The sequence below is a fragment of the Lytechinus pictus genome, chromosome 13 (genome assembly GCF_037042905.1).
Source record: "Lytechinus pictus isolate F3 Inbred chromosome 13, Lp3.0, whole genome shotgun sequence".
NCBI classification, from domain to species: domain Eukaryota; kingdom Metazoa; phylum Echinodermata; class Echinoidea; order Temnopleuroida; family Toxopneustidae; genus Lytechinus; species Lytechinus pictus.
This window is the reverse complement of record NC_087257.1, coordinates 1786445-1798800: the sequence shown is the minus strand read 5'-3', so window position 1 is coordinate 1798800 and position 12356 is coordinate 1786445. Positions and strand designations below refer to the sequence as shown.

At 34.3% G+C, this 12356-nt stretch overlaps 1 protein-coding gene across 1 annotated transcript; it reads right to left on the bottom strand.

Moving 5' to 3' along the window:
• Positions 1 to 531: 531 nt before the first annotated feature.
• Positions 532 to 11792, bottom strand: LOC129274369 (SH3 domain-binding protein 5-like). Its single transcript, XM_054911191.2, has 7 exons — positions 11440 to 11792; positions 7076 to 7138; positions 5285 to 5413; positions 4349 to 4534; positions 3591 to 3721; positions 2242 to 2498; positions 532 to 1881 (listed from the first exon to the last, which is right to left on the bottom strand). The coding sequence occupies exons 1-7, from the start codon at positions 11494 to 11496 to the stop codon at positions 1187 to 1189; spliced, it is 1518 nt and encodes a 505-aa protein (XP_054767166.2). The 5' UTR covers positions 11497 to 11792; the 3' UTR covers positions 532 to 1186.
• Positions 11793 to 12356: the final 564 nt, after the last annotated feature.

The window sequence follows — 12356 nt, the reverse complement described above, 5'->3', positions numbered from 1 at the left end:
TCAAACAAAACAAAATAGAATAGGGTCTGCGTATATATTTATTTCATTTGGGAAGAAAAATCGCGCCATTTCTAATGAGTAAAGAGTATTTTGTGAGCAACTATTATTATCATTATCATTTATTTGTAACCTGGGATAAGATAATCTCCTTCTGTTGCCATGTACCTATCATTTTATGTTTTGTATAAATATATATAAACCAGTGAAAAAAAATAATTTATGGACATATACAGTTATTCTATTCAATTATTATCATTATTTGTCTCTTTCTCTCTCACTTTCTCCGTCATTTATCATTACTCTTTTTTCTACATCTTTTCCACACATTAATTCGTGTCTATTCCTTCATTTCCATTTCTCCCTCTTGTTGCCACCTGGGTTTTCTTTACTTTGAGATCTGTGTTCATCATCATATCAGCCATGTTCAGCCCACTGCAAGGCGAAGGCCTCCTCAAGTTGGTGCCAAAGGTGCTTGTCTTGTGCTGATGCAATCCAATTTATGCCAATGAATTTTGTGAGCACATCAACATCAACAATAATACATATATATTTTATTCATAAATTCTTTCATGTCGCATCAAACATTTACATTTGAAGATAAAGTTTATTTGAGTTATAACGGGATTTTTTTTCTTCGATAAATTAGAACATTCACTCAGCATCTTTGCTAGTGAATGTTGTAATATTTACTTTTTGTAATTCAATGTTCCAGACTTTAACCAAAGAAATACATTCAAGTCGAATTCATAAAATAACTAAAAGACGTCAATCAATAAAAGGCATCAAACCTTTAGAAGCTTTATGGGCATGCGTCATTATGTTTTTCATTTACAAATTACGGACGTTGCTTATTGATGACTTTCTTTTAATGATCAATCACAATGAGACGGTTCTGTGATGAGAGCAATGTAGATAAGACATTCAAAGACTTAAGGAAGTATACAAAAACAACATCTTTTTAAATTGATTCTATAGCCAAGAAGAATGGAACTTGTCAGGTCGGTAGTAACGGAAGGAAGGGATTCAATTCAACCCTAATAAACTTACGTTAGTGACACGTATACTCGCGGCCCCAATATGGAACATAAGCCCTCTAATTCTTATATCGTGGCATGAATACGGATTAATAAAGTCAATGATTAATATTCGTGATCATATTACAGTCACTCAATATGTCAATTATTGTTTAAATCCAAACGACGTCATCATCAGCTTTATCATTCTCGATTTCATCTACGCCGTCATCATGTTGATCTCCTTGACGCTGTGTATCGTCATCAACAGAATCCATAACATCTTTATTGAGTGTGACAGTTTCAGTAAGAGTTTCATCTAGGGTTTCATTCACGGGTTTGGTTGAATGACCATTATCATCATTGTTGCATGATTCATTGACTGTTTGATCGTCCACTTGTTTAGAAGTCACTTGACTCGATGTCGGGATATTCGATTCATTAGCCGTCACCGGTGTATCAATGTTTTCACCGTCTTCAAAGACGCTGAATGACTTGAGGTCACCAATGCTGATTGTTCTTAGCTTACGTGTGACACCGAGCTTTCCATCGGTGTCATCGTCACTGTCGCTGTCAACGCCAATAAAAATATCTTCATCATCAACGTCGTCATCATCTTCGACATCATCCACGGTTTCCATTTGTATCTTAGGAAGGGAATCTCTTTTTGGTTTCTCCTTACGACTGTTGCCTGGAATATTCTCAAAGTTAAAATGGTTGTCTGTCTTTATCTCTGTATTGTCCCACTCAGCGGGAGATGGTAGACTTGAGCCTGAGATTGATCTTGATGTGAACTTAGAGGGCGGTGATGTACAAGTAGATGGGTCGGATGAATCGGTAACAATGCTTTCATTATCCATGCCATCATCTGCGGAAGATACCAGGATAAAATAATGATTTACAAAGGGGACAAAATAATATACCCATGTGAATCAATGGGAAAGAAAACATAAGCAATCACAGTAGTAGGTTTACTGCAGCATCTCAGTGGAAACAAATTCTGAAAGTACTCCCTTCTAGAATGATAGCAAGTCAAACTTAAAATAATGTAATAACTAGAAAACGGGTATTCCATTTTGAATTGTTTATCATTAAATTTGGCTGTTTACTGGTGATGTTGGTGGATGTCAGATGGCCTCACAATGCTGGTTAACAGCCCTCGAAAAGACAACAAACCTGATGGGTAAACTGAATGCTTTACAACAGATCTCTGAAACATCAAACTAACCAATATTGAATGTGATATCAAGCTTCTCATGTTCCGATTCACTCTCTGTCTCCGCACCGACTCCACTCTGTCGACTTCCAGCTAGGATCACAGCAACTTGACGGGATTGATGAATGTCATCTGAGATTTCCTCCAAGTGCTTCAGAGCTCCTCGATACTTGGCCTTGCTTTCAGTGAGGGCGCACTGTAAGGCTTCAGTTCGTGTCTTCAGGTCGTTCAGCTGATAGAAGAATGACTTCTTCAGATCATAGTACTCTCTGTTTTTTTACAAGATAGAATGACACGAGCAAATAATTGTTAATGCAGAATGAGTTAGCCACATTCCTACATTGAGCAAGAAAAATTAAAGGATTACTCCGGGCTGAAAATCATATCTAAGTAAAAAGAGTAAAATTCACTTAGCAAAACGCTGAAAATTTTATCGAAATCTGGTAACAAATAACAATAATATTTAATTTTAGAATTTAGCAATATTTTGTGTCATATGTTATATGCACGCCGTCATGAGTATAGGTGGGCTGAAGATGGCATGTCCCGAAATTTGCCTTTTCTATGTTATTACATAATATCATAATCATTTTAATTTTTCATAGATATGTTGATGATATATAATATCAAAATAAGTTGCAGCAATGATTATTTTACACATTAATTCAGTAATCAATCAATAAAATTTTTGTAGTTCTTGGAGTACCAAATATAAAAAAAACACAATTTCATATAACAAATTACAAAAAAGAAGTGGGGAAAGTGGCATCATCAGAGTGCTCATAGCATATTCATGAAGGCATGGATAGAACTGTTTCGCCGAAACGATGCAAAACTTTACAATGTTCTTACTTTTTTATTTATTGTCTAACTTGATGAAGTTTTCAGTGCTTTGTCTGTCTGATTTTACTTGAGTTTTTCAAATAATACTATTTTCAGCCAGGAGTACTCCTTTAATGACAAGGGTATTTCGCCATACGTCCATCTGGTATAAAAAGTTGAACCAGGGCCCGCTATTGGTTATAAAAACTTCCCGGTGGCTCTTTCGACAACTCAAATGGGTCGCGAAATTTTACTGGTCCTTATCATGTTGTATAAAGTTGATGACAAAAGGGAACGCTGAAGCCCCCCCCCTGAAAATTAAAGCTACTCAAGCTATATATAATAAAGCTATGAATAGAATCATAATTTATATAAGATAAGGTTCTTTATTCACAATCTAAGTTTTCGCCCTTTTCCGGTTAGCTTTCATCTTACTATATGATGCTCCTGCAAGTGAAAGTTTACTAAATGGGGTAAATTTCTTGACTATAAAAAAATTGTTTAAAAAACAACAGTTAAAGGAAATTCCCAATACTTACGCTGATTTATTGATAGATCTTTTGAATTTCTTTGCCAGCTGATCGACTAGTTGTTGGCTGGTTATATAATGTTTAGAACGTTTCTCATGTTCGTTTTGACTTTCACGCTTCTCCTTTTCAGCTGCATTCAACTAAGAAATAAAATAAATTGAAGAAAAGACATATAGGGCCTATTGTTATAACAATATTGACCATGAATAAAAACGTAAATGTCATGACTAAATTCTGTCATATCCTTAACTGTGTTAACATTCTTATTTTGAGTGGATATACTGGTACAATTTATTTATTTTGTATTTTTTGTATTTTGAACAAAAAATTGTTGATGGAAATTGAATAAAAGTCTTGAATCTTGAATCTAACCGAAAATTTTGACCTTTGCGATACAAAATCAAAATTTTGTGATAGACATTGACATGATATCCAGAAAATAATACCATACTGGCCTTCTCTATTTTTTTTTCTTAGTCGTGAATTTTTTTTTTGGGGGGGTCCATGGCCCCCAGGCCTCACGCCCATCTGAACGCCAGTGAGCCGAATATTATGCGTGGAGTTTAAATATAAAGATAAAAAGATTTTTAAATCTTTTGAGATTTACAAGATAATCCTTGAGAATAAAAGAAAACAAATCCAATATTCGGATGGTCACTGTTCACAGCAGGTTAATATAAAATCCTTGAAATTCAGAGGACTATTGGATAAGAGTACATCATTAATTTGATCATTTCTATCATAATGATTAAAACTGTTACACTTACTTTCTCTGTGGATAGATTGAGCATTTCTTGAAGAGCTGAATCGAATCGTCTTCTAGAGGTTTGTTCTCTCTGTTTCCTGGTTGTAAGAGCGGCTTCTTCAGCTATTGAGATAGTTTCTTTAGCTGCTGAATACATGCTTGATGCTCGCTGATATCGTAACGCTGCTTCTTGGGCAAGCTCCTGAGCCTGTGGACAGAGAAAAAAAAATTCGCATCATTTCTAAGGATGATGATGATGGATGATAATGATAATGATGATGGTGACACTGATGATGATGATGATGATGACGATGATAATGGTGATACTGGTGATGATGAGGATGATGATGATGGTGATGATAACATAATTTGTTTAGCTCCATTTATCTCTGAAAAAACATTCAGAGTCGCTGGGTCCCATAATGTCACACATTAAAATATAGGCCTTTAGGTCAGATGGGATTGGTACAAGAATTCCAAAGACGAGTAGCAACTGACAGCAAAGTTCCATCATTTTATGTTTTTCAAATTCAGTTGCATGATGAGCCACCGTCAATTACCGATTTTTTCTACAATACGCAACTCTGAATATTCAAATGCGAATTAATTCAACAAACCACCACAACACAGAGATAGATCGACATTGTAGATAAAGTATTGGAATATAATAGAAGCAAGAGTCATTTGGCCTGACATTCAAAGAAATCTAATGAAAAAGGCTGTTGTTACTTGAAAAAAAAAAAGAGTTTTTGTTAAGCATCGTTACCATGGTAATTAGTTATAGGATGCCAAAGTAAACACAATTGCAATATGTATGCAGGGCCCAGATTTGTATGGATGGGAGGGGATGGCAAGGGATGGATGGAGACCACTAATCCCCACCAGTATGTCACTGTTAGATTATAGAAAACATAAAAAATAATAAATAAATAAATGAACCAGCGGTGACCCAACTTACCCTTCTTGCCTCTTCCTTGGCTGCATAATAACCCTGAGCTTTTTGAGCTGATTTTCGACATTTCTTGATCTTCTCATTCAAACTTTGTGTTGATTCGGTTAAGGTCTGTCGAAATGCTTGTCGAGATTCCTATCAAAATGTGTTGTTAAAACGGGAAATCGAGATATTGAGATATTTTTCTGATACCGATTTTGATGTTGATATTGATTTTTTTTTTATGAGTGAAGTGTATAATATGTAGCTATTAAGACTAGCACGATTCAAAATAATACAGGTATTAGACATGTATAGAGAAGTATATAAGTACAATCTTAAACAGAATTGGCCTGAACAGCCTTCGTCTTGGTGAGTAAGCTCCACCTGCCTACCCCCCCCCCCCAAAAAAAAATAGTAATACAACAATATTATGGTTATCATGAGCAAAATCATCACATTTTTGGTTGAAATAAAAAAAAAATACTTGAACTTTGGTTAATTTTGGCCACTTTTGTTGTCGGACGAAATCTTCACCATCAAATTGACATGATTGATTATTTTAACTAATCCTTTTAGAGACCAATGAGATAGACGGGGAGATATGACACGAGTGTGATGATAGATGAGGGAGAGAGGAAGGGAAAGAGAGGGGGGTCTAGAGGGAGAGAGAGATGGGGGTGGGAGACAGATAGTGAGGGGGAGGGTCGGGGGCAAGGGGGGGGGGGCATGCGAGAAAGAGTAATAAATGCAGTAATACATCCAGGGAGTAAGGAAGGATGAATCGTATGGGGGGGGGGGGGTCATCTCGACTTCAAGTTGAATTGATTTGAATTTATCATCAAATCTCACCGTATTTACGTTTTCACGAAACAGTACATAAACATAAAAAATGGTAATTGGAGCTTACGACTGTATACATAATATCAAATTGCTAATTGAGATTAGCTCTAAATAGATAATGTTATGATTAATTGTTTAAACAACAAATTATAATAACTCACATTATAAAAAAGTTAAGTACTAATTCTACTTATCACTGTTTCGGACAATGTTAGTCTGTGTTGAAAGAACCCAAAACAAAAGATTAGGAAAAAAATAGTAATGAGCTTTTCGACGTAATTTATAAAAATATAGATTAAGAACATTATGATTTATTTTTATTTATCACAGACGAGCACCTTCCCGTGTTTCATGTGATATAAAATCCACGGTAGCGTACGCAGGTTTTTTTTTTTTTAAAGGGGGGGGGGGGTCAAGCTAAATGAAATGCTGACGGTCTCCGGGTTGTTTCCTATATCCCCCCCAAAACAAAACCCACAAAAAAGGTCTTTTAAAAAATTAGGGGGGTTGGGTATCAAAACAATTTAAGGTGAGTTTGAACCCTTGTATAACCTCCCCCTGTATACGCAACTGCCATATATAATTACAATATTTTGATGGTTTGTGATTTAAAATGTATCATGCCTAGCTCTTTGAGGAAAACTGTAGCTCGTTTGAAAAATATTTGATAAATCGAATGCTCATGCAATACGATTTCGACTTTCTGAGAAAATTGTGATTTATGGAACTACTACATTAATTCACAGAACTAAAAGGTAAAGAAATATAACTTTCTCTGTATATAATCTTGTTATTCTGTGGTGGATCGAAAATGGAAAAAAAACCTAAACTTAGATAATTATGTCCCCGCCCCCGATTGAAGACAGTACATGATATAAGGTAGGCCTACATCAACATGACAAAATGAACCCGATGGTAAGGTCGTATTATGAAAGAGGAAACGGAAGTTGGAACCAGAGGCTAACATATACTTACATCTAATTGTTTTTCTAGTCGATTGATTTCCGCAGAAGCTGTATTTAATAGTTCAAGTTCTTCCTGTATAGACGGAAGTAAAAAAGGTAACTTTTTGTTAAAGGTATTCATCGAAAATCGGGAAAAAACAACAGTATATCAAGCTCAAAAACGAATTACTTCAAGTTCTGATTATTAAAGGACAAGTCCACCCCAACAAAAAGTTGATTTGAATAAAAAGAGAAAATCCAACAAGCGTAACACTGAAAATTTCATCAAAATCGGATGTTAAATAAGAAAAGTTAATTTCACAAAAAAGTGATATTAACATTCTGGTCTTTGTGCAAATGAGGGGACGGATGACGTTATTCACTCACTATTTCTTTTGCATTCAGAATGAAATATTCCCATTTTCCCCTCATTGTAAATGTAAAAGTAAGTTTTATTCCTCCCTGAACATATGGAATGACCATTGTTTTAAAATTTTACGGTTCAGTCAAGTTAGTCCTTATTGTAAAATTGGTAAAAATTGAAATATTGTATAATTCCATCAATAAAAAAACAAAATAAATATGAGTGAGCGACATCATCGACTCAGTCATTTGCATGTTATTGACTTGTGCATATATTATTTTTCACAAAATAGTTATTGACTATTTTGTGAAAAATAAGCGAAAGTTTAAAGTGTCATAACTTTCTTATTCTATATCAGATTTTGATGAAATTGTAGATGCTTGTTGAATTTTTCTCAAAATTGATTCAAATCAACATTTTGAGTGGACTAAAATTATTTGAATTGAAATTCTCTATTCAACATTAATTGAAAAATAAATATTTAAGATTGGAATAAAATCCAGAATTCCCTGTAGTCCGTCTTTAATTATGATTATGGAACACTGTGCATCGATAGAAACAAAATATGTTCTGAGTGATAGACCTAAAGGATAGACCTAAAGACCTAAATGATAGGCCTAAGCGAAAATCATGCTCAAATTGAATCTCCAAAGTCGATCCCCGTATACATGTTATATGCTATGGGCTATTACAATGTGAATCACAACACCTTCATTATGCACTATAAAAACTCCGGTGTTGATTTAACACCAGCCCGGAATCTATATATGTCCACATCAGAGAAGTATTGAAACAACACCAGTTTGGAATCAAACCGATGCTGTTTTAATACTAATTGGTGTTGTATAAACACCTATCTGGTGTTAGACCAAAACGAAACTGGTGTTGTTTAACACTTCTCTGGTGTGGACAGATAGAGATTCCGGGCAGGTTTTAAATCAACACCAGAGTTTTTGCAGTGTGATAATTTGACAGAATGAAGAAAAAATGAAAGAAATTAGAACATAAACATTGTCAGCAGTTGTTCTTGTTACAAAATGTTTTTCTTTTCAAGAGGTTTCTTTTCGAAACAAAATGAATTACACATTGCTGAAGCACACAATTGATTGTTGTTACACCCGATGTTATTACGATCGTCATTATATTTTATCTGCTATAGGATGGTAAATATAAAGAGGTTTGTCAATAATAATCTAACACAAAGAAAATGTCTTAAATTATAGGCGTCAACGTGACAGTCCATGTACATGTATATAATATTTCAACCCCTAGATCGTTATCGTTTGTAAATACATGATAAATCCTCTATTATCATGATCATGGTGTTTAGCTATAAATGTCCAAAGTTAATATGTTTCAACATGGAATTGCGATATCTGTTGTAAAATGCTTTCAAAATATGAAGATCAGCATTATCTGAACATTATCAACAATAGGTCTCTATAATAATTTATGAATAACTAGTCTACCAGAAAACATTGATTTTAGGACTGACGATCATACAAAACACTCATCATATAAAACACGAGCAGATATAGTTTTGGTGGTGCCCCCATAAAATATATAAATTTTTTAAAACGTGAATTTTGGTGTATCACTGAATTGAAATTTCAATATAATTTTTTTTAATATGCGTTTAAATCGACATTTCATATGCCAATTTCACCACCCCAAATTAAACAAAAATACTAAAAATAAGCAGTATTAAAATAACGCACTAATTTAGGCCTATGTCAAACCATGATACCACTGGGTATGATCTAAAAACTGCTAGAACTTCTTTTTTCTAGTTTATTACCATACAGCTTTATAATTCAAACATTACAGTTTGAATGGTTCTTCTTTCAGTAGTTCTTAGCAAATATCGGGATAACCTTCAATGTCTCTTCAAACATGACCTTCGTTCATTTGGTTAGATAATCTAATCTCGTATTTCTTGTATTGACATAACAGGTAAGTAATAAACCAATGCTACTTGAAGATATTTTCTGATCAAAGGTCTTTTTTGTGCTAGGTCACACCAGTGACACTGACTCCATGCTGATTACGTTATTTCTTATGACATACTATCGGGTCGGTTACATTAATGTGATTGTCGCATAACTAACATGATAACCTCTTGGCTCTTATTTCGGTCGTCACTTTAAATTACATGAAGAAGGATTTTTTATGTAATTTTGTGTAAGTGACATTGTCGCTGTCGTTATAATCACAATAAAATATTCATTCGTAAAACATCAATTTGTCTTCAGATTTTTTATTAACAAAATCAGCACATTTATTACGGCTAATTCCTTCGTGTAGATCTTTGTCGATAGGCACTATGTCTGTTTTTAAATGTATAATCCCTTTAAGGCTTTAGTAACAAGCCTGTAGCCTGGAGGGGGGGGGGTCGATCGAACACCCAAAAAGCAAGAAAACAGAGTAGGGAAACAGTTTTTATTTCGGAGACGAAATGGCTACCAGTTTTTACTGATGTCCTCTCCCTTTCCCTTTGTTTTTGCTTGTCGAATTTTTGTCGCCGAACTCCCCCTAATGACATCACTGGCTATATATTAAAGGGCTGAATAATCACGGTATTTACAACTGCATGTTGACTCTGATCATAATTGACAGCAACATACCAGTATATAAGGAACCTCACTGCCGCGGTCCCCAGCATGCTCATATCAAACGTTTGTTGTAACTGGGCTGAGAAGTACTTATATATCATTTTGTAATTGTAAAGCTAGATTATTTAAAACCATAGACATGTATAGGTCTACTAGTCTAGGTTGCTTATCCCCATTGGCGGCGGAAGCCAAAAATTTTAGGGGGGACCACCACACAATTTTTTTGACAATAAAAAAAAAAAAAGGTTATCAACCGCAAATTATAGGGGGGACGCAGGAAAAAAAATTGACAAGCAAAAAAAAAAAAAAAAAAAAAAAAAAAGGTTACCAACTAAAATTAAGGGGGGGGGGGATCGTCCCCCACCTAAAATTTAGGGGGGACACGTCCCCCCCCCCCCGCTTCCGCCGCCTATGCTTATCCCCCGTCCAAGTGTTTTTGAATGAAGCTTTTTGTGTATGCATTTAAGATTTCATACTATATAGCCTATACGCTCTGGTGACACCGATAATTAACTGACGTCTGTAGACTAAACAATATAATCATTCACGTAAAAGAATAGAGTGCAATATTGCCCAAAAAATCCTGTATAAAAGACATTGTCCTCATATGCAGTTCACTAGTTGTTCGAAACGGAAATAAATCGTACCATTTAGCTGATCAACATATCAAATTTAATTCTACGTTTCATGTGATACTTCGATGAATGTAATTCTAATTTACTGAATATAAACCCTTCTTTTAAAAAAAAGTACATGTATATGTAAGAGAGAAACTGATCGATCCACTAAAAGTATCGGCTCTTTAGTCAAATTTCGTTTCATTTATTTTTTTATTGATTGATTGATAACGAATTTATTTCATTCCAAAAAAATTTCAACAAAGTTACAAAGTAAAGCCAAATATAATATAACGTTATGAAATGAAATAGAAACCTTCTGAAAAGCAAAGCTTGTTATTGAAGGTTTCCTTCAATAAATAAGACATATTAATGCAAAATATATATACATAATATACAAATCATATCTTTCTTGTTGAAGTTCAAAATATATATAATATACAAATCATCATATCTTTTATATCTTTCTTGTAGATAATATTGAATCATTGAATCAATGATCTAAAAGAAATACAGCTACATGGAAAAGAATAATGTTTGGGGTTAGGCTATATTGTCAAGACAACAAAACCCACGGCTCCTGGTAAGTTATAACTTAGCTTTACTGCATACCAATCTGTAATGTTGCATAAATGAAAAAGAACTGAACGTGAACCATTAACATTAATCAACTTGATGCAATCAAACTTTAGCGGGGAAATGGATCAGGCAGTATACTGAATTCTCACCTTCAAAGACAAATGATCTTCTTATAAAATGAAATGAAATTTAATATGGAGAATAAATGATAAATATAAATTACCTTAATCCTAGGATCCAAAACTGCACCATCTTCAGCTTCCATATTAGCTCCAGACATCGTCCTTTGTCTTCACTCTAAACCATCAACAATGAAAACATCAACTCGTTCGGTAAAACCTTATACCATCACATCAAGTATTCCATAGCTCAGTTTTCAGAGAAGTTGTTTTTTGCGTATTAAAGCTAGGTGAACTCCCTCTTGGGAATGGTCGTGACGTCCCTGCTACTCACCCAATGCTAACTTTGGTCTTCGTAGTGCATGGGAAGTACTTTTCCAGATACTGGATGATGGAGTCATTCTCAGGCCAAGTGCGTATAGCTAGTTGCTTCTCATTGGCTGTACCAGATTTATGTGAACTTTGTTTTGTGCGCCAAAATTGGAAACAAAGGATTGTTCAATTGCGTGGATGAAGTACTGCCTGCCTGATGACGTCATTGTCAGAGGAGATATTAACGAAGTACATTCTAAAGCGATTATTTTTGGCTTAACACATTCCATTAATTTATGACTAAAACAAATCAATATTGGTATTCATAGTCCTTCTTATCATTTGAAAAGATAAATTATCATTGGTGTATTACAACAATTATTATTAGTAGTAGTAGTATCCATTATTGTTATTATTATTATTATTACAATTATTATTATCATAAAAATCATCATCATCACGATTATTGCCAATATTATTATAATTATTACCAGCACCAACACTATCATCCTCATTATCATCATCATCGTCATCGTCGTCGTCGTCATCATCATCATCATTATTATTATCACCAAGGATCATCATCATCGTCATCATTACTATTATTATTAGGCCTGTAACGAGTTGAAGGTATGACAGTGAAAATTATTGAATTTTAATTTTAATAAAGGGAGCTAATTTTTTTTTCTCGTGGTCAATAGATTGAATT